This window comes from Anthonomus grandis, chromosome 12, assembly GCF_022605725.1.
Source record: "Anthonomus grandis grandis chromosome 12, icAntGran1.3, whole genome shotgun sequence".
In the NCBI taxonomy this organism is placed as follows: domain Eukaryota; kingdom Metazoa; phylum Arthropoda; class Insecta; order Coleoptera; family Curculionidae; genus Anthonomus; species Anthonomus grandis.
In genome coordinates, this window is record NC_065557.1 from 15909180 (window position 1) to 15934060 (window position 24881).

The following is a 24881-nucleotide window of genomic DNA, read 5'->3' on the forward strand; positions in this document are numbered from 1 at the left end:
TTTCCTCCCCTGTCAGGTGTGAAGATCTCATAGTTTCATTCCACAGCTTAGCCCACCTTTCGTATTCCCCTATAAAATTATAAACGGTTTCCTCGGCCATACAACAAATAATACATGTGCTGGTTAATGCTACAGTCATCTGTTAGGAGTTCAATTAAGTTCATTATCGTTTCCCTGTACCTTTGCTTTCCTTGGGGTTGACAGCAGTTTCTTAGCTTGTCGGCATCTGTGTTCCTGAAACAGTTTCTTATATTTTTCCAATGCCCAGTTATCCAGCATATAAGAATGTGCCTTTTGCTTAATCTGATGTAAAGTTCCGCACCGACCAGTAGAACAGATGATCCCTGCCTTGCAAACTCGCCGCTCGTTGATTTCCCTACCGTCCACTGTTTCCCGGAACCCAACTTAGCCAAATCAGTTTTTTGTACTCAACACGTTGTCTCTCTTAGCTTTGCAGTTTTGCACCAGTTTGGAACTGGTTCTGTAGGCTTGTATGGCGTTTGACTATGCAAGTAAATTTTATTGTCCTTTTTCGGTCGTTTTTTAACTTCCTCTCTTGTGGCTTCCTTCAGAATGACGAACTGCATTCCGCCTGGAATGCCTTTTATGAGGCTGCGAAGAATACAAAAAAAACTGCCACGTTTTAATCTTGATTTAATTATTTTGGTTGTTAATCATTTTAATTTTTATTAATAGATCTTTAGTATTGGATTATTCAACTTCATCATTTCATTGGTTCGTATTTCTTAGAGTATAGCTGTTGGTTGACTGTAACTTAAATTATTTTGTATTCTATTTCACTTATCGCAGTGTTATATTCCGTTGGTTTAACAACAGTTTATCTCGAGTCATTGTGAATGCGGCTTTACTTTGACATTTCTGGGTGTAAGACATGCCAGGCATCCTTGACAATGTTTGACATTGACAGTTCTTGCATCACGTGGCAGGACTCACTTTTCTTTTGGTTGCCGGTTGTTGTGTGTTTCGACATTTTCGTAACCCAATTTTGGGGATTTTGGAGGCTTATGGCTCATTAAAATAAATACAAAAAATTGTATTATTATGAAAAAAAAAGGTTACCAGGTGCTTAATGGTACGTGAGCAGCCCCGCCCTAGTGGTGATAAATTTATGCTTCAGCCCAGAAGGAGGATAGGGTGGTTAAAGAGCGCCACTGGCTCAAGGCGGAATGAGCCAGAATTCCTCGGATGGTCCTGTGACTGTTAAGAGAGTTAACCTCAGGTCACTGAGGTCGGTAGAGTCAAACACACACTTAATAATACAATGTATTAAAAAAAAACTAATAGTAGTTACTACAGTTACCTACCACAGTTGGCTGAAAAGTCTTACAGCAGCTTATAGGTGCGGTTGGACGTTGGATAAAATACGAAGAAAAATAAAACGTTGACAAAAAAAGAAGAAGTAAAAAAAACCCTATGGGAAAAACTGCTAGAGTTTCTATCATAGTATTGGTACATCTATCATGGTACATTATAAAAAAAACTAAAAATCAAGAAGGAAAAAAAAAGAATTAAATCACCCCTTAATGATAGTTACAATACTTATAACATCTTATTTTAAACAATTTGCATTAAAATGATTGGTGCGAACCCCAGTATGAAATATGAATAAAAATGTGACCATGTGTTATATTAATTGAGTAAAAAAAAGTAAAAAAAAAGTAAAAAATCCCCAAAATCGAGTTACGAAAATGTCGAGGCACTCAACCACCGGCAACCAGTGCTGGGATTTTAAAATTACGACTGGATCCCGATACGATCACGACTTTGAATTCGATCGCGACTCAGTCGTGACGAGAAGTGTGATTCTAAATTTCTATCGTCGGTTGTCTTTTTTATTCATAAACACTTTAAGAATTTTCATTTGTTTTTTTTAATTTTTTTCGCCTCCGTGTGTTTTTATTTAAATATATGTCATATTATTTCTTTAAAATAAATAAATGTTGTTTAAAACCACGACTACCCATAAAGAAATAACAATTGAATTTATGGAAAATCACAAAAACTTGTTATGTTTATCCACTTTTGGTTTAAATATGGTAACATGGGTGCAATCAAAAGCACCTATAACACCAGGGAAATTGGATCTCTCCATAAATGTAAATTTATTAAGTTGTCTTTCATCTCTTGTATATGGAAAATTAATAAATCAATTTGAATAAATTTCAGCAATTTTATGGATCCAGTTTCGCTCATTCCAAATTTAAAATCTTGTCCAATGCTTCTTTGGTAACAATCTGTGATATAAAATCTTGACATACTAAAACAGCCAATTCAATGATAACTCGACTTCCTCTGCCTCTATTATTGATACGAGGTTGTGGAAAATAGGATTGAATTAGATTTATTAGTTGTGTTTAAGAAAGCTTCTTTTCTGTGATATCTGGTGGATACGATTTAAGAAAGCTTCTTGGTAAACAAATAAAAACCTGCCATGACTATTGATAATCAATCGATGAAACTAATACGTTAAAAAAAGGATGATGACACATTATGCACGTATTAAATAAGGAATACGCTATATCATCTGGTGGATACGATATACCCAAGCGTGTCGTCGACAAATCGTTAAAAACTAGGCAATCCGCAAGATACCCACGATTTAAAATTTTATTTAGAATCAGTCATATCGAGTATTCGTGTCGAATCCAATTTTAGAATCCCAGTACAGCAAAAGAAAAGTGAGTCCTGCCACGCGGTTGAAGAAATGCCAATGTCAAACACTATCAAGGATGCCTGTCATGTCTTATATACAGAAATGTCAAAGTAAAGCCGCAATCACAATGGCTCGAGATGACCTATTGGTAAACCAACGGAATATAACATTGCGATAAATGAGATAGGACACAAAGTTAAATTAAGTTACACTCAACCTATACTATAAGAAATATAAACCAATAAAATATTTTTTTTCTTATAAACCTTTATCTATTACATACTACAATTTGCTTACTCCCGTTTTCTTCCAAGTACCCAAAGCTTATTTAACTCAGCAAGCCCGGGACGTTAACAAAATGTCATGCTTAAGTAACGACCCTACAAAGTTCATCAAACTATGGTATGGGGTGGAAAGCGGCGAAAATTAAAATTACTTAAGCAAATAATGAAAATTTCCATGCATCGAGGGTGCCGCTACGCGCCCAGGCCATGCACGCAGCAGAGCATACATAAAACATAACTCGTTTCCTAGTTTTTAATTCGTCTGGGGGATTCCAGCTTCAACCAACTTCTGAAACAAATGGGAGGTTAACGGGCGCATTAGTATGAAGCTAAATGACTCAACTGAGTTTACGATATGATTAAGAGTTATTTTAACATATAAAATATGAGGTAGGATAATGAGATGGAAAATATTTTTGGCGTAATTTTAATAATTGTTATGTTGCTTAACAATTACAAACTTTCGAATATTATAATACTCAATCCCTTAAAACCTAATGTGTGCTTATATTATCAAGAAAAAAAAATAATTGAAATCTGTAATAAAACGCCTTATCACCGTTGGTCATCAAACTTTAGAGATTAGCCAATATAAGATATTAAGCATGTTCTTGTCGCAAAATCTTTGCACAATTAATTTCTAATCTGTTTATGCAAGACATATATTGTCAAATTTTCTCACTTGGAAGGAAGATCGATAATAAGGTTACTTTAACAGTCTAAATCTAAATATTACTTAGATCGTCAGTACTCAAACCAAACTGACATACATAACCATCGCTGCAGATAGGCCAAAAAGGCTGACAGGCTTTAACTATTGAGAAGTGTGTTTGATTGGTGAACTTTAGTGAACAATCTCACAGACATTTCAAATAACGCTCGGATGGTATTATTGGCTCCCACTTATCAAAAAAAGATGAACGAATGTAAAAAAGAAAATTGCAACTGATTTGCTTACCTTCATGCCCCTCGCAACTTAGGCCAAAAGTGACAAATATTTAATATTGTACTTGGAAAAGGACCAGTTTTAAAGCTATATATATGAAATAATTTGTCTTACTATAATCATAAGGCCTTTATTCATGATAAACTTGATTGATATTCACCTATGTCGATGTGGTTTGAAGTCATAATTATGCAAAAGCACTATTTGAACAACATCAACGGCTTCAAATATAAGTAGCTTTTGTATCAGTTTATTAAGCAATCGGTTACTGATTTTCATGTTATGTAACCATAATTTATACCGCTTTTATTACCAATAAGCAAAATATGTATGTTTGTTTCTTATTCTTTGACAGGGATGTTAATTACAAGTCAACAAACCGTTAATCTGCTGTTCCAGTACTTATTAAAAAAATCGAAAATGTAAGATTCTAACTAAAAATGGCATTTGAAAATAATTATAACAAACCTGATTTAAAATTTTTTTTAACTGCATTAATTTCAAGATACTTTATTTAATATAAGATGGATCCAAGCATGGATAGAAATATTAATTTTACGACTTAATAGATACTTTTTAGGAGTAATTAAATATACTTTATACAAATATCGTTAGTATTTGAAAATATACTATTATTAAAAAGATCAATGGCCATTAATTTCCAGTCTTTTATTAGAATTTGAGTCGATTTTATGATCGACGAGAATGAATGAACTCTGAGTTTTCGGTTCATTTACCTTCTCTATAGATATAGATATAGAGTTTAGTCTTGTTACAATATTTTATCAACTAACTTGGGTTCTATTCATAAAAAGAGTAAAAAAAATTAAAGATTTTAATGACGTTCGTTTCTCTATTATAATCGTCGCATACTTTGACTATATTTAAGCATACTTTGACATCAATATATTTTATAATAATGAGCAGCTTTGTAAGTAGTTTTTGATGCAGCTTAATTTCGTATCTCAATTACTACAATTTCGGTTATTTCTAAATTAGATATAGGAACAATTTGATAGTAACATTTATTTCTGTTTCTATCTATGATCTCTATATCTATAAAAAACTCAACATCCCAATTTTAAGTATCAGATATTATAGACGAGCATTAGGGTTAAGTAATTCAAATTATCAACCAATAGGTAACCAATAGGTACTTGAAATGCCATTATATTTTTAATTAGATTTTATGTTGTAAATTATTATGTTTCTATTTACTAATAAATTTAAAATATAAAAAAACTACTATAAAATTATTTAATTCTAGCATTACATGTTCCAACTAACACTGAGAGTATCTACAGTGGTTGTAAATAAATATAATTAATATAAATTTATAGTGCAAACAATCTATATACTCGTAGGTACCATAAATCTCATAATAATTAGTACAGTTGTTTTATTAAGAGAATTAACTAAAATAAAATACTCGTATTTTGTTTAAAATAATAATTCAAATCAACATATTCTGTTTCTTTTTTTATGTATTTTTTTTCTTTTTAGATATTGGGTTTAATATATAAATACCCCACATAACCTTAGTCATAAAAACGGAAATTTTAAGTTTACCGTTTAAGTTCGAAACTTTGATTTAAATATTATAACGCTGTATATACCTTTTTGATATATTCGATGTTATTTGCAATATTTGTATAAGTATATATTTAGTAGTAAACACAAATTTAATTTAGGAAAAATTAGATATAAATAAAATCTGCATATTGCAATATCTTAAATTGTAAATAACATCGAATTTAAAAAAATGATAATTAGCCGAACTACAGATGATATTTATATGAATATATCAATATTACGTCAATGTTTAACATAAAAAGGTTAAACGGTTTATTCAGTAAACTTTTGTCTAAATATATACAAATTTAAATAAATTGTAAATTTGTAGAGGTACTTGTCAAGCTCTTCTTAAATATTAATAAACATGAATCTAATCAAATTAAAATAAACAAGGGACAGCAATGAGCTAAACAAAAAGTTGAAGGAACATAAGACTTTATTTAGCTCAATTTCTGATCTACTGTATCAAATTCTTTACACAAATCTGGAACCTTCAAACGTTTATTATAATATATATTTCAAATAATAAATTATTCCTATTTGATATTCCTTGATTAGCGAAAACCGTAATAAAACAAAATAACTCATCGAAAAGGATTACAATTATCTGTTTTAAATTTAAATTAATTCCATTAAAAATATTTTGTACATCATAAAATGATATTTTATGAAACCGCATATTTCAATAATGAGTAACCATAAGTATATGTAACTAGTAAAGTGAAAAAAATCCTTATCAGCCAATCCTGCAGATAAAAGTATTTTATCTAAACGAAAAATCACATAAATAGTAAACCATCCGATCTAAACTAGAATATACGATATTTAGTTAAAACGATACGCTAAAAATAATAATGGCACCACCACCACCACCGCACGATCCCCATAAGCCACATGACCCTCACCACGAGCCTCACCATCCCGGTCCTAAGTCAGGACCTGGTGGTCCTGGTGGTCCACATGGAGGTAAGCATAGGATTTTGCAGTATTCTAAGAATTTTGTTTTATTATTATTCACTAATAATTCAGTTTATGTTTATAATATCATTACTAATTAATCAAACTTAAACCTAGTTTCGTCTGGTCTTTGTCGTGAATTATTATCTACCTAGTTAATCTAACTCTTTTTAATTACTAATATTATTTTTAATAGAACTTAAAAAAATAGCTACGGTTTTGGTAAGAGAAAGTATTATTTTTTGTTCTATTTTTCTATTTTTTTTTTTGTTCTGTTTTGTTTTGTATATATATATATATATATATATATATATATATTTTTCTCCAATAGTCTTACAAAGTAGCTCATTTAGCAAATTTTTAGTTTTTCAGATCTCAATACTATTTACAATTTTTTATTACGGACTGAATTTTTTATTTCACATTTAAAAAATTATTACTAAATTTAAAATTAAAATTATGTATGATTAAAATATTTTTAACAAAAACAAACATTTTAAACAAAAACGAGGCATAATATTGAGGAATTTTTTTCCCAAAGTACGGACTTGGTTTTTGATTTTCAGATGAATATTCCAGTAAACTTTTTACATATATAAATATATCACAACGATTAAATTATAAAAATTATGTACGAGGTTTTTTTTTTAATAAGCCAACATTACTTGATATAAATTAGTTATTGATAATATTTTCTCTATATACTTTACAAGTAAAAAAAAAAACAAATCTATTAGTTTATCAAACTATAACAATAAATCCATAAAATTTATTGAAATTTCAAAACATTTTAGTTACTAAAAGGTAATTAATAATTTATTTCAGTGTCATTTTGAATAGAAATAGTAACATTTTGATTATATTTGGAATGGAAGTGTAAAACGTTTTTTTTTCGTTAAAAGTTTAGGTTTCATTACCTCTTCTGTGATGCAAAAATAATGTAATCTTACTGATGACAAATAAGCTTGTCATCAGTCGAAAGGCATTTTTACTTCTAGGGCAGAAGAATAACATTTTAACAATTTCATATTTATTATGTATTTGATATATAGTATATATTATATTTTCCAGGACCTACATACTATTAGTATAGGTACTTAATAAATTTATTTATTAATAATAGGTATAAGGTAAATTTATTAATAAATTTACCTTATTTTGAATATATAGAATGTTTTTACATAATGAGACAACTTTGATAGAAGTGATAAAAAAATTAAATATATATTATCCGAGGCCTTTTTTACTTTAAAAAGTGATACTGTTATTATGTTAAAACATATTATATTATATATATTATATAAATCATTAAAATATTTTTTAAATATTAAAATAAAAGCAGAAAAAAACATGAAAACAAATTACATCCTTTAATACAAATTTGTCTAACTCTTCGTATTTTACTTTGTTCTTTTTTTAATGTAGCTTTTAACTAATAATTAAAACAACAAATAAATCTAAAGGTTGTTTTTAACAATAGTAACCATTTTTATGGATATATAATATTTAGACCTTGCAATAACAATTTTTAAATTTACCAAAAGCTTTTATATATTGACTTTTAGTTAAATTTTGATAAGAGTCTTAAGTTTATAGAAAAGTAACAAAATGACTCTGTATATTTACAATAAAGGTGCATAAGCATTAATTAAGTGTAATCTTGAATACCCTGCATACTGAGAAAAATAAAATTGATATTGTTTATTTTGTCCTAGATTATGTATTATGAAAATATATTACGTGCTATGTAAAATAACAAGTTTTATGTAAAAAAAATCTAGAAAGCTCGACTAATACTATGACAAAGTGTTTTAATCATCAATTTTATTTACTAATTATTTCTACTCAACGTCATGTAATTTTTATTTTTTTTTAGGTCCTCATGATCCACCACCACCGCATCACTAGAATGTTCTAATTTTAATGCTCTCAAAATAAATTTATTCAGTATTAAGCAACTTTTTATATTTATAAAAAAATTAACTTGCCAACAAATAATTAAATATTTCTTCTACAGAAAATAAATATTTCACAAACAAAGTAAATGTTATCGTTTTATTCTTGTAATACGTTATTTCAAACCCTTTCGTGCTTTTGAGTGCTTTTGGGCGTATCTAAAGCAACTGCTACTACAATGAAAAGTACACAAAGGTGTTCTTACAAGTAATTTAAGTCCCTGAGCAAATTAATTAAAACAAACAATTTTCTCAAGCGTATGTCGCTCTCGTAAGATTAATTTTTTATTATTTGATATTCGTTACGTGAAACAGGGGGAAATGGTTAATGTATGTGCCATTTTGCCTAAGGATACATACTATAAAACAATTAAAATGTATAACATAAATTGGTAAATGCTATTTGCCCAGAATAGGGTTATATGTATAGGGTATTAAACTAAAGTTTTCATTTTATGACTTTTTATTTCAATAAAATTGTACTTTTTCTATAAAACTAAAAGCAAACAGCACTGCCAATAAAGCATCAAAGAAATCATTACCTGCTGACCAGACATAACCTTCCTTACTAAGTTATTGATGCATTAAGAATATAATTGGTATATGGAGTCTTGCACACGCCCTCAAATTGACTTAATTCCGTTAATTCGAGTAATAAACTACTTAAACTTAATAAATATCCTAAAAAGAATAATATGTAAATAATCTAAACAGGAACGTAATGTATTAAACCGCAACGTTTGCAATTCTAAAAGTTTAATCAAACCTGTATCGAACGAATATTTTGTTTTGAGTTTTATAACAAGCATATTATAATTTAAACATTGTCCTTTACAGTTCAAATGCAAGGTGCATCAGATATCCACAATGTCCAAAGCTTGAATTAGAACTTGTTGTCCATTTATACCGTATAAATTATTATATTTCTCGCACGGCGCGGCGATAGACAAGAGTAAAAACTATTTTTGATACTTTCTCTTCTAGAGGCCTTTATTTACTAATCAAGATAATGGTGAAATCAAGTTAATGTTAGTGCAAAAATGGCTTACTTACAATTCACAGTATCTTATTAGCAGAGATGTTTAAATTGGATACATCCATACCAGGTTGCCCAAACACTTCTGTAATGTGTGGTACTTCTTCTTTTTTCACTATTGCTCTTTAACCAAAATGTTGGCTTCAAACCAACAAATATTGTGGTTCAGGTAATCTTGATCTAGACAGTTATCCTATGAGTATCAATTTTTGATGTTCCTTATGGTTCTTACTGATAGGGAGTTTTATCTATGTATGAGTAACCGCATTCATAGGGTATGTAGTAGATGTTGTTAATATCTACAAGAAAGTCTAACTTTAATCTCAATATTGAACATTCGTATTTCTCGATTTAAATGCTGCTTTAAAGGTATGCTTCCTGGTAATTCAGCTAATGTTTTTATACAATATATAACGTACCCTTTATATATTTTTTATATAGTGAATCGTAAATAACCGTGTTGATTCTTCTGCTTGATTGCTTTTGTAGCAAATTTCAGTTAAGTATAACTTCCTATATACAGGGTGTTTCCTAACTACGGTACGAAACTATACAGGGTGAATTGTTAGGTCGTTTTGTGAGAAAAAGTTCCTATGAACGTATATCGGGAGTTCCTTTGTTTCTGAGATACAGAGCGATGAAGGTTCAAAAAAATAACGGTATTTTAAAAATACTATAACTATCCTTAAACTGATTTGGTTGAAAATTAGTGCAGTTATTTGAAGTTGAAATTATTAGGTCCAGTGGCGTGTCAGTGGGCACCATATGCTTATTGTTGAAAAAAAACAAGGCCAATAATTAATTGTTTTGCAGCTTTTTATTAATTTTTGTATTTAAGCAACTAAAAATACAACTTTTTCGTATCTGGCTTTGTTTTCGAGAAAAAAAATTTTAAGTATCTTTAACTCATTCTAAAAATTATCCATGGACGACAACATAAAATAAAAACCAATTAATTCGATAAACAATTTCGACCTTAAAGTACATGAGCAAAATGTCCACCCTCCAATGCACGACTTTTTGGTCTCTTGTGTCTTATGTACTATGATAATAAACATTCAACTTCTATGATTTTTATTATCAGATTTTTGAAATACAATAAAATAACAAATACATTGCTTCTTATGACAAATAATTGGCAAGTCCATTCAAGTAACTCCTTTGTACCTACTTTGTACCTGCTTTGAAGACCAGCTAACAGTGACAGAATTGCTATAAGTAAAATTCAGCTGTCAATTAGCAGTGATTCATTACTCCATCATGAATAATTTTACTAACCATGAAATGACCGACATGCACTTTATTTATGGATTAGCAAATGAAAATGCGGAAGAAGCACGAAGAATTTACCAGGACAGATATCCTAACAGAGTAATTCCATGTGCAAAAACATTTAGAAAACTACAAGCAAGATTATGTGAAACTGGGAGTTTTAATAAAAATATGGGTGGTGGAAGACCAGAAACTATAACAACGCCTGAACTGGAAGAAGCTATACTTGGTGCGATAGAAAAAGATCCTTCCAATAGTATCAGGAAGATTGCACTGCAGCTTGAAGTCAGTTCGAAAACCGTCTGGAAACCGTCTTCAAAAACGAGGCAAATTTTTGAAGAGATGCTATTATGAACTTCCACAATGATCATTTTTGAGCCGACGAAAATCCCCACGTTATTAGAGAAACTCATTTTCAGCAACAATTTTCGCTGAACGTTTGGATAGGAATTATTGGTGACTACCTAATTGGCCCATTTTTTTTACCGGCAAGATTAACAGGTGAATCCTACACGGATTTCTTGCAACACCATTTACCCACTTTATTAGAAGAAGTACACCTACAAGTAAGAGTCAACATGTGGTTTATGCACGACGGGGCTCCAGCTCATTTCAGTGTTCTTGCTCGTCAGCATCTCGACGTCATCTACCCTAACTGCTGGATTGGACGTGCAGGACCTCAAAATTGGCCGGCTCGCAGTCCTGATATGAATCCCCTGGATTACTATTTATGGGGCCATCTGAAGGCTCTTGTTTATAAAACTCCTGTTCTAGATGTGAATGACTTAAGGAATCGGATAATTGTCAATTGCAATATCATAAGGGATACTCCAGGTACTTTTGAGCGTGTCAGACACTCAATGGTAAATCGTTTGCAGTAGTGTATTTTATCAGAAGGTGGGCATTTTGCTTATTTACTTTCATGGACAATTTTTAGAATGAGTTAAAAACACTTTTTTCCGAAAACTTTTTTCCGAAAACAAAGCCAGATATGAAGATAATATAAGATACGAAAAAGTTGTATTTTTAGTTGTTTAAATACAAAAATAAATAAAAAGCTGCAAACCAATTATTGGCTCAAAACTTCAAATAACTGCACCAAATTTCAACCAAATCGGTTTAAGGACAGTTATAGTATTTTTAAAATACCGTTATTTTTTTGAACCTTCATCGCCCTGTATCTCAGAAACAAAGCAACTCCTGGCATACGTTCATAGGAACTTTTTTTCATAAAACGACCTAACGATTCACCCTGTATAGTTTTGTACCGTAGTTAGGAAACACCCTGTATATACACTATATCTATTTCCTTCAGACCTTCGCGGCTCTTGCAAATGGTGACTGTCATGTTGTGTAAAGTTCCAATGATTTTGGGCTTTTATAGGAAAAGAATTATTTCACTTAAAATGAAGATACTGCCCACTTTATGTTGGTTTTCTATATTTAGATATTCCGAATGGACTATTTATGTACCACTGTTCTCTTCTCTATATTATCTGTTGGTAGTATTATCCACATATCAGAGCCAAAACTAGTGTTTATGTTGGGCAGCATTTAATGCCTGGATTGATTTAATAAAAATATTTTCTACTACTGGAAAAAATGATGAACTGAAGATCGGTAGTCCTTATTCTTTAACGTGGAACCTATCGTTTATTAAGGAATAACAAAAAAATATCCCGAAGATCTTCGTAACCTCTCCAATGGTTGTACTTGGGATCGAATTGAAAACAGTGCGTCGTTGTTAGGTCAGTCACAAATTATGCTAAAATATTCTTTTATTGGCGTATTGGTGCATAGTTTTCCAACGTCAAAGCAGAAGGCAGATTGATCATCTATTTTTAGATTAAATGGTAATTTCTAATTAAAGATAGAGCATTTCTTCTAACAATCTGAAATCTAACTTTGAGAGTGACTGTATACACGTCGATAAATAGTAGACAATAATAAAATGCAAGAAGCGATTTGTACAACAGGTATATATTTTTCTCATTCTTATTAGTGGAGAAAAATATATACACGTTGTCACATTTATCACCTATCACATTTTATTATTATCTACTATTTATTATTGTCTATAAGTTGATTTCCAAAAAAATATTTAAAAGTTTTGAGGTTGCTAAATTTCTTGAAACCACCGAGATGGGCAGCTTTCTATAATTTGACTTATGTGGTGTAAGCTTAATGCATACTATAACGAACAAGGATATTTAATACTTTTTAAGTGATATAAAATAATAAAATATCTTTTGACAAAGGTCTGGTTTATTTTTACCTTTATCCAAGATATTTATTTATTATCATATTATGGGTATTATGGTATATTCTGGGTGTATTACCATGGTCGCGTTGCACCTATATGCTGGGTAAATCATGATGATATTCTTCATCCTTCTAGATCTATTACTATTTTTTTCCTTATTAAACCTCTAATGGATGTCTAGTTCTTAAGTTGTCTTAGAGTGCTTCTAATTTTGTAGGCAAGTTCCTAAGGTCTAGTACGTATCTCTATCTATGCAAAATGATTTTAGTTTGACTAGAAGAAGAGTTTGTAGACAGAGTCTATTAAAATTACTTTCTACAACTAGTGATAACATGTTAACAAATAAAAGCTACTCAGAGTTTCCAAAATGCTCACATTTCTAAGTAAAGTAAGCTCAGATTTCTAAGCAAATAGCTTAGCAACATTATAGTTTAATATAGGTTACATATTTCATTTTGTGCGTTGCATTTATATATTAATGTTTTTGCTTATATATAACAAAAATTTAATTTCCAATACAAAACAATTCCTAATACATCGTAAAAACAAATTTTTAATTAATTTTCATTTAACTCTATGCTGATATTAATATAGAATGACTTTTGTGTAGTACAATTTAGTGTGTACAATAAAGTAATAATGAGAAAATATGCGTTGCAGTTAAAAAAAACAATATTGGTAAATAAATTTTTAAAACACAGATTTTGCTTTTGAAAAATGTTGAAATGAACAATATTTAATAGATATGTGAACATGAATAAAAGAAGCGAAAATAATTGATTAAAGTAAAACAAAAGAATGAATGTAAAAACTGTGGAGAAAAATTATTTTTTTAAATTCTTTTTTTGAAGAGATTTATAATGCCTGGAATAAAAAGGAAAAGTACAGTAAGTGCTAAAAGAATATTTCAGTTTCTAAAAGAACGAGTTCTATCAAGTATCTAAAATACATAGAAAATTATTGCATTTTAAAACTCTTGAAAAAAATTAAATAACTGGAGCAGAATACAAAAATATTACTAAAAGCCTAAAACAAAAATTACTACTAATAACTAGAAGAAACTCAAAATGAGTTCAAATACCTGCAACAAATGTAAAAATTCGTTCAAAAATCTTGAAGATATATAATTATTTTAAGAGGCAAAAATTTACCTCAAAATGCTTTGAATGCATAATCATATCAAATATCACATAGCAGTATCGGCTTGGTCTCAAGAAGTCAAAAATTTGATTAATATCAAAATGTATACCTGTAACATTTAAATTGATTCTAATGAGTTTTTTGAGCTCCTTATTAAACAAACCATGCGTCGGCACTATATTCCTTTGTTTATTCCAGATTTAAATAGTATTTCTGTGCATTATTATTGAATAATTCTTTGTCGGGGATACGACAGAGTTATTCAAATCAATTGAATCATGTACTGATCTTTTTATTCGAAATCTCTACCTATAAAAGTCTGTCTTAGGAGCATTACAATACAATAGTATCTCCTAGTTTGAAAGTTCTTTAATAATTTAGTATTCCAATGCAAAACGTTGTTTTACAAAATTTAAAGATAAAATATTTAATCAGTAATGTCCTTCAGGGAAATCCAATACGTCAATTTAAATTTATTAATAAAAATAACGAAGAATCGCAAAAAATTAACCTCCCAGGAAATACTTAAGAGGCAAGGATAATACTTAGAGGTTGGAGTAAAAACAGCTCGATTTACATTTCATTTCAGCGGATTATTACAGTCTTTGTTTAACTTGGCGCCCTCGTTATCAATTCGAGAAGCTTGCGGTGGAGGCCCCACCCGTCGCAATGGAAAATGTAAATTTCCTGATTGCAGTCGGCTCTCTTTTTATGGCTCTATTTGTTTAGTTAGTATATTACGGATAAAAAGAAGAAGGCTAATTGCAAATTCATTAGCTTCTTGGAAGTTTTTCTCCATAGAAATAGAACAAATTATCTGGTAGCTTGTAATTATTGTAAATTTCCTTTTGAAAGATGTATTTTGAGCCGTTACTAGGAGGATGTATATTTTGTATGCTTAATTTAATAAATCTTTACTATATCCTAAATTAATAAACACGAATCTGTTTACTAGAGTGATTTAATTAAAACCAGATTAAACTAATCCTAGAAGAGTGATAATTTAAGCCTATGCTATTAACTTAATTGATAGATTAATACTAAAAATACTTAAAGTGACTATTAATATGGGCTTAATTTTGGTAATCTTAGAATGGTTTTAGAACCAGTTAAAAAATTTTGTTCTTAATAGATATAAAATTATCTTAATAAAACATGTTACTTCTGATTATATTCTAAGAATATTCTGAAATAGTATTATACATCTTGCTAAAACTTGCTAAGAAAATTTAACGTTTTTCATAGGCACATGATAAAATAGAAGCACATTTTTAAAATGCATAATTCTCAGAATGTGAAAAGTAATGAGCTAATTTGGATGTCATAATATAATCTCAGTAATGATTTTAAGGGTTCTGCATTATCTAATAAGTTGACTAACATTTAATTTCATTCACCTAATACTTTTTTCCAAGGTTGGATTTTTAAGAATCAATCTATATTAAATCTAGTCATACAGATTCAATTTATTGTAGAAATGATTAACGAAGATTCTCAAGCAGAGTTCATTTATTTGGATGTTTTAAAAGCATTTGACAAACTAGATCATTATCTTATTTTACTAATAAAATTATCTAACATGGGAATCTCTGCATCTTGTCAAACATTCTCTTTCAAATCTATATAAATATGTAGCAATAATTTGATTACATTCAAAAGAATACACTGAAATGGGTCCTAGATTTTTTGTTATATTTATTAATAGGGAGTTCGCTAAGTATTCATTATCTGTTATGCGTGAATGATATCAAGTTTCATACAAAAATTAAATTTATTAATGATTGTTCAACTAATCAATCAAATATAAACCTACTTCACAATTATTGTAATCAAAATTACCTTTATTTTAAACCAAAAAAAATATGTTGTGGAAAAAAAAGTAATTGGGGATCTGGCAGTCCTATTAGACGTAGAATATTATTCCTATTTGATAATATAATAAGATACTTTTATGCAATACTATAACTCAATTACATTTGAGTCTTTGAAAATGATTGGATTCATTGTATCCAATACTAAAGAATTTCAACATATCTATGTAACTAAATTGCTATTTTATGTTTGTTTTAGGCTTGAGTTTATAACCCAGATTATAATGTCCATTTTTCTAGAAAATTGTTGAAAATTTAGGTGTTACACAGTGTTTGTTATCCATTCTCCTCAGGGTTATCCACATGGCGGACTCTTAAGTAAGGTAAGGTTTAACTTCATGTTAGTTTAAAAGCATAGAAAAAATGGCATTTATTCATATTTTCACATAAACTCATTAACAATATGTTGGACTGCTGCTGTCAACTTTAAAAATTAGAATTTTTTGAACTTAAAATTGAAAATTTTTCATATCTCTCTTCTTATTTAAGTTAGTATTTCTAAACAAATAAGCAAATAAATATTTTATGAATGAATTTAAACAATAATATCTAACATGCTACTTATCTTAATATTGATAATTCCTATTAGCTATTAGCAACATGGACCTAAAGAGAAGTAAAAATAGAAATAAATGGATATTAGAGTTCGATCCCAAAACCAGGCAGAATATATATTTTTTATTTAAGTTTATTGATACGATAACACATTTAACCATGGGACTTTTTAAAGATTCATCGACTTAAAACCAGTACACTAATCAGAATATAATTTTCTAAAACCAGTAAAAATAAATAATATCACGGAAGAAAATAAAAAATGCCTAGATCACATCTTTGATAATGTTTGTCACCCTAAATAATATATAATTAACATAATATAACCTCTGGAAAATTAATTTTCTCTTACAGTATCGCGCTATAGTAAGAAAACTACATTAATAATCCACATTAATTTAGTGTAAATGAGAATTATTAGGCGAAGGAGATATATGTTGACAAAGTTAAGTGTATCAGTGTTTAGATCCGTTTTATTTGTATAAGCGTAATTATAACAATTAATGCACTAAAATTACTAATTATAAAATATATTGAAAGTAATTTTAAGATTGACTTTTAACAAAAGTGTTTGTCATCTTTGCTAATTATGATCAGTCAAAAATTTGTTACAATTTTTTTTTTGTTTTAAAACTAATTTTGCTTAGCCTTTACCAACTAATACTATGTCAAACATTATTTATTGGAAATTTTAATATTACTCGAGTTATAAAACATAGCTTTACTAAAACAAGACATCAAATATTTTCATACATTCTTTTCTATAGTCTGCGTTTTCCTTGAAAAATAACTCCCTTGATAAAATAAAAACGGAAAAACGAGATATAGTTTAGTATGCTTCGTTGCATGCTAGAAGCGGGCGGCATTTGGGATTCTGGCTGGCTTCATCCCGAGTTTTCTATGGAAATTTTCATTATTTGCTAAAGTAATTTTAATTTTCGTACCGCCTTTTCCCTTGTTGAATGAACATGCAGATAAATCGCTTATGATGCATACACTTACGCGCGAACGATCGTATTGTATAGTGCTTCGCTCCGTAATATACATGCAGACACGACCTGCATAAATTGGTGTTTACAAGACATTTATTAGCTTGGTGAGTGAGAATTAAGTTAACCACTTTATTTAGATATGAGTTATAGTTAAAATATAGACTTAAGCAGCTTATTAATAATGTAGACGTATAAAGATAGTTATTAGAAGAGCTTTGAATATGGCTGGTATGACATTTAGGATGGAGCCCCCAAAGCAAAATGTTACCATCAGCAGCACATATATACAATTTGTATAAATAACTAACTTATACAATATAAATTTGAGTTTTTTTTAAAAGACGGGAAAAATCATAATAGAATAACAGGTTTGATAATACTTCAAGGATTCTAGGCAAAATAACTTATAAAATAGATTAAGATTATTGAGTATTAATTCGAAAGTGCCTAGGTAGCTCAGATTGTCTATCCGTCTAAAAGGTAAAGAATATGTTGAGAGTGTTGAAGAGGAGAAAGGTAAAGGTGAAGGTGAAATAGGTATAAAGCGTAATCAAATTATGCAAGCCGAAATTCGAGCGTGACCCTTAGGATCTCAAAAATTAATATTAAAAAAAAAATCTGATTCGCTATATCAAACCTTAGAATAGAATAAATGATACTTTTTATGATATGTTCTGATGCCTTAGACAAAATTGATTCGTTTATTAACATCAATCAGAGACCTATATTTTCTTATGGGTGCCATATTGATAAAACTGGAAACCAAAGCTTATAGTGGATTGGTTTTTGAATCTCAACATCGCAAAGAGCTATAGACAAATATCATGAAGAATGCGACGATTAAACATTCGAGGTACAACATTTAAGTACTTGTTAATCTTATATAAGGAATTAAATAAACAATAATACAATGAAATGAATGTGGCTTAATCAGTTAGTTAGTAAATTATTTGTAGAAAAAGGAAAGAGAAGGACAAAAGATATCTTATAGCTAAGCTACTATTTACTTTTCTTTTTTTAAAGATTATAAGAAAAGTAAAGTAAACATATAAAATTGATGATTTTTTATAAGACATTTTCTTCTAAACTTTGAGCTTCTTTAAAATTCATATAAATTCTGTTATTCCAAAGCACATTTTGTTCAATTTCATATCAGCTCTTTTGCCTATATATAATTTTTTTTCCATAATCTCATAAAAAAAAACAAAAATAATAAAATTGTAAATTTATTTACATTAGATACGTGTTCTTTTCTTTATTAAAAAATTGATCTTTTACCCTTCTTTTCTACAGTCGTATTTTATTATTGATATTATTATCTTTTTCTCCTGTAAAACACAATATTATTTTAAATACTTCTTAACATCAAATAGGAAATATCTACTTTAGTTTTTGGTTTAGTGAAAATTCTCGTTGACTATCATTAACCTCTGAGTCAGAAAGAATTACCTAAAGAATTTTTAAAATAATGACGAATTGCCATAGGGCTTGCCACCTCTGGAATATTAATTTTCTCTTACAGCATCGCGGTATAGTGACAAAACATCTACATTAATTATAGTGTAAATGATAATTATTATGCGAAGGAGATATATGTTGACAAAGTTAAGTGTATCAGCGTTTAGATCTGTTTTATTTGTATAGGCTTAATTATAACAATTAAGGCACTCAAATTACTAATTGCCGAGGTAATTGCTAAACCGAGTAAATTTTACTGAAGTAATTTTGTTAATAATAAATCTTTTCTTAAGTAATTAAACGAATATTCTAATTAACATTTTTATGCTTTAAAGAAAAACAAGGCTTTAATTAATCTGTGACAATTAAATGGCTGCTTAGTCACTTTTAATTTACTGCTGAATACAATTTAGCTACAAAAACGTTGCTAGATCTGAATGATAGCGGTAATAGTATATTTAAAGAGGGTCGACTTTACGGAAATTAAAAGTAAAATAAGGGAGTTGTTCTTTTTTCTTAAGAGAAAATAATTATCTCGATGAGATAATTAAATGGTCTTTAAAAAATAAAAAGAAGAAATCATTACTTTTCTTTCTAAATTATTTTATATTTTAAATTCCAATTTATTAGGGAATTTAGTGAAATAGAAAAAAATTAATATATTTTTAGTCAGTTTTAATTTACTTATCAGTCAATAAATCAATATTGTGTACCAAGTAAACATTTTTGGTCTATCTAATCACCTTTATTATTAGCTTTAGCAATCCTTTATATTTTTTTTCTGTATCACTTGATATTCTTATCTTATCTTAACAGTTGATGAACACACTATTAAATGAAATATTTTGCTTATGCAATTTTTATCTAATTGATATATTAAATATAATGTTCCAAAAGATATTAATGTTTGGAGTACAACAAAAAAATGAAAAAACAAACAACTTATTCATATTAACCTACCTGCTACATCTTATATCCTTTTAATATATAAGAATATAAGGGCATATAACTTTTAAGACATCCTGTATGACATTTATTCAAAATACATTCATATATTTAAAATTATTTGGTTGAGAATGGGTGATAATTTTGTGTGCCTAGGGGTAAACAGTAATATTAATACAACTAAAAAGTACACTAGTATTATCTCACCTAGCACAATTTTAATTGAATTATTAGTAGTCTTCTATTCATTCACCTAGCTATTTCAATCTCAAATACCGTATTTTCCCATCTTAATTAACAATAATTGCTTCTAAATAAATACAGAAAAGGAGATTTTGCTTATAAGAAATTTTAATTAGAACTATCTTAATTGCTTTTGTATATTTAAAATGTACAGAGTTCTTTCTCAGCTAGTAATAATGATCTTTCAACATAGCTTAGCAAATTAAGCATGTAATAGATAAGATGATTAATGGACTCCAGGATGCATTTAAATATAAAGCTTTTGTTAATAATGGCCTTTATCAATTCAAAAGCATAGAGTTCTTTTGGAAGAACCTAGTATGCAATGAAGAGATGGAATATTGCAGCCGTTAAATGAATTAGATACACAAGGATGGAGAGGAAAGGAAAGTGAAAGTTAATATTTTTTATATGAGACCATATTGGACCATGCGTTGGAGTTTGCTATGCAAATTACTAGAAGCAAGACATAAAGAGTTTGTTGAACATCTATTGCAAATTTAATCCCAGTAAACTCAAGCCTTTAATACTAGAAATGTTATTATTGAATTTTAAGGAAATCGATAAATCAAGAATAACGCCTAAGCTATCTTATCATTTAGATACGTCTAAAACTGCATAGTAACTTATTGTATAAATACGTAGTTCTCTCTTTCTCATACATCCTATTTCCTTATGGACAATATTTGATTTTCTTAAGAATAATGGCATATGTTGCTGGTAGTATTTTATCAGGACAAAATGAATTTGTCTCTTATTTCATCTTGAATTGAAAAGTCTTGTGTGATTCTACTTCCTAGTGCTCTTGACCGAAGCGATAGTTGTTTTAATCACAGGAAGATTATAGCACTTATGTAAGATTCATATGTCAGTTTTTATATAATTTATTTATTTTTTTTTAAAGTTTCCACCAATGTTCTGCTTGTGCTATATTATCCTAATTTTCTGACTCTTTAGTTTTTTGCTATATAACTCTTAAGCGATGCATTTCTGTGAAAATTTAATTTTTTTATAAATTAAGATACATATAATTTCACGCCAAATAAGTAAAGCCTATTGTAATCTAAATCAAGTAGTATGGACGATATGCAGGCTTAAAACAAGGAACCTAATATAGAGCCAAGAAATGTTTGTGACAAAAGCCTTTTTTACTATAAGAAGATCTGATAAATTTTGATCAGGGCTGTGGTCTGAAGTGACAATTGAAAAATTCTGATGAGAGAGAAATTGAAAAATTCTGATGAGACCTATATAAAGGACTGGAGATTTAAGTCACGGCAAAGAATAACGGACTTTGACTAAAAGGATTGCGACCATCCGGCAATTATGGAGGTATCCCAATAGGTAGAGATTTTCTACCGTGTTTCATTTTGCACCACTTAACAACATGTAGATGCAAGATTATTTCGAATAACTCGAGATAACAGTGACTGTAAGAGACTCGTAGACTGGGGCCTTTGTCACAACTCTTTTGTAGTAGGGTACTATCATGTCACTCTCTACTGGAGTCATAGGGGATGAAAAGTAAATTACCATAAGTCAAATTAAATCAGTAATTCCGGTCTTAAAAGTTATTGGGAGCAATTTTAGCCAAGAGAAATTCTCCAGAAAAAAAGAGTATTATCAATGCGAGGCTTCACCAGCAGGATAAAGTTAAATGATGACGTTATGGCAGTAGATCGATATCAGTATATCAATTTTCAGGAAAAATCTTGTTTCACAAAAAAACAGAACAAAAACTAAGAAACTTTTTAATTATAGACAGCTCTTTTATCTAAAAAAAATTGTAGAAAAACTTCTTGCAAGAAATAAATGAAAAATATTCGGAAGGATTTTAATACCTACCTGGAATGTGGTATCTTTTATTATATTGACAAATCAACAAATGACAATAAATAATTTTAGTAATAGTTGAAAAATCTGGCAATAATATGTAACTAAGTCTGCATCTTTGCTTCTGCCACTGAGAATCTTTTGGCTTTTATCTTTAAAGATGCATTCGGTCTTCCTTTGAGTTTTATTAAGAAAATCTTTCTTATAAGTAAAAAATAGTTTGTTACTTAAGTCTAGTATTAACATGAGGCAATTTCCTTCCACTGCTTCGATTTTCTCGATTTTTACTTTAAGATTCAGTAAGTTTTTCTTTATATTTCGTCGATTTTATTTAAAAAAACCGTTAATTCCCCAAAACACTTTAAAACGCCACTAAAAGTCAAAGAAAATATATTAATTCTTCATGCGTTAAGCGGATGTGATTCCACAGCAACCATTTTCAAACAGAGAAAGGTGAAATTTGAAGATGTGTCAGTACGAAAGATTCTCGATATAATCAATAATCCTAACGCGACTCCAGTTGAAATTGGCGCTGCATGTAAAAATATTATTACAACTTTGTATGCCGGATCGCTTCTTCTGAGTGAAACAGGCTTTAAACTGTCTACTAAATCCTTAGTACAGAAGAATCCTAGCTCAGCAACTCCAATCAAATTACTAATTGCAACCTCCAATTGAAAAAACTTGCATTCTATCAGTTTCTTCAGTTGTAATGAGAGCTTTTCTACTTTTGTGAACTAACGACCCTAAATTGGACCTATTTCTTTAGTCAGCCTCTACTTCAAAACACAACAAATTCTTTTAAATTTAACGCTGTATGTATATATATGTTTTTAAACTATATATTTTTTATTATTAAAACTTACATTTAAGCGTTTTGTACTTTAAGTCTATTTTTTACGTTTGAGACACATTTAAATCAAAATCAACGATTTTATTTTTAAACCTATCAATTTTTCACACATTGACCAAAATTCACAAATACGATCTGCTACACGATATGATGATATAGGAATTTTTAATATTATATATGATTATTTCCTATATTATATTTCATATTGCGAAAACGAGTAAAAAACGCATTCTTAAACTGAAAATATTGTTGTTCTTTATCCTGGCAAATTTTACTAGTACTTATTAAACGCAGAATTTTATATACTTTAATCGTAATATATTTTAGTTGTAAAAATAAATTTTAAAAGCTTCAAGAATCACAAAACTCGCTTTAGTAGTAGTTAAGGTTTTATGTCACTAGGCTTGTCCCTGAAATTTAGATAAGTAACTAAGAAGACACTTAAGATTTACACTGCAGTAATATTAATACACTTATAGATAATAATTTTGTTTATTTATAAATATTTTACTTGATCCGTAAATAAATAGCGGTACTTATGCAATATTTATCCTATTTTTCAGATTACATCCATATTCAAAAAATACCTTAAATTAAATTAGCATTAATGCAGCATCATAGAAACTTAGAAAAATCAAATAACCTTAACGAACTACTCACAAAAATTACTTTTCTGTTACTTACGTAATACACTCGTCAGCTAAGACCTGGGTCCTCCATCCAGAGAATAGCAGGATAGTCAGCAGAAAAGAGTAATTCTGCATTGTCGCGCTCTACTTCGAATTCAATTTAAACTCATCGCACGGAACTGAAACGGAAAGAGAATATGAGTTAGAACTGGGATGACTTGCATTTTAAATTTCTAGATATTGCCATTGCTACGGCGAACGGAAGTAAACCTATAAATCATATTTCAACGTCAAAATGGGAAATGTATAGACGCCGATGTTAACGTTGGTAGCGGAATGAATTAAATGGCATTTGAGCGTATTGAGGTTTTCAGCACAAAGCAGTCAATGAAATGAGTTTGATCGAGGAAATAAGCTGAAAACGAGGGTTTAATGTGCATTGCTGTTTTTCGTTTTCAATTCACGTAAAAAATATTTTTTTTATCAAGGATAATATGAAAACATGTAACAAAACTATCTTGAAACAAAGTAAAATAACTTTGAGTTATATGAATAAAGACATGCAATATAAAATTATTTATTCTAGGAACATTCAGACGCCATTTATTAATACTAGAATTAGCTTTCTTGTCCTTTTTCTAAATTCCTCATTTGAATTCGAAGATCTAATTTGCTAAAAAATGTATTTGTTGCAATCTGTTATTTACTGTAGCAGAATTTTGCACTTAACGTAAAAATTTTACCCTTAAAATATATTGAAATAATTGGCAGCAAATATTTCTTTTAAGCCTTTAATAAAAACTGCACAATAATACTACTTATTATATAATTTCGTCTTTTGATTTGACTACTTTTTCTTCAATTTTTCTTATACTATGATATACATGCATCTTTATTGATAAAACAAAATATACCTCTAATTAGACTAATAATTAGGATTTTACTATAAACTTTAGATTTAAATAAACAAAAATCAAGGAAAATAAACAGCATAATTCGGATCTTAGTTCCCTTTTTTAGGGAATATTCTTACTTTTATAAAAAGCTATCTTAATATTTAAAATATTTTACTCAATGAAATTTAAATTGTTATTAATAATAATTATTCTCCAAGTTTAAAGCAACCAAGCTTACTTTTAAGTATTTTCCATGTTTCTCGTTTATATTAAAATTAATTCCGTTAGTAATTTCAAATTTCTTTTCTCCAAGAAACACGAGCAAAGACTTTTCTAAATTTAGAAAATGGTTATGAATATTTGAGATGTATTAATTCATTTCGCTTTTTCTTATATAATGTTCCTTAAAGCCCATTTGAGGCAAAAAAGCGTATTATTTAAATCATTAATTATCATCGGTATAAATATAAAGTTATTAGATTTGATTTATTTCTCGAAAGAGTT

The 24881-nt window shown here is 29.0% G+C and overlaps 1 protein-coding gene and 1 long non-coding RNA gene across 3 annotated transcripts in view; one reads left to right on the forward strand and one right to left on the reverse strand.

Moving 5' to 3' along the window:
• The window catches only part of LOC126742764 (C3 and PZP-like alpha-2-macroglobulin domain-containing protein 8), a 334454-nt gene that overhangs the window by 210182 nt on the left and 99391 nt on the right, over positions 1 to 24881 (reverse strand). For both annotated transcript variants that reach the window (XM_050449553.1, XM_050449554.1), the window contains exon 2: positions 23537 to 23660. In XM_050449553.1, coding sequence (XP_050305510.1) covers positions 23537 to 23616 — 80 coding nt within the window. In that variant the 5' untranslated portion in view covers positions 23617 to 23660. The remainder of the gene's footprint in view (positions 1 to 23536; positions 23661 to 24881) is intronic.
• On the forward strand, positions 6160 to 8481 carry LOC126742766 (uncharacterized). The gene is made up of 2 exons (XR_007662713.1): positions 6160 to 6445; positions 8313 to 8481. It is a non-coding gene; the product is annotated as an uncharacterized LOC126742766 (long non-coding RNA).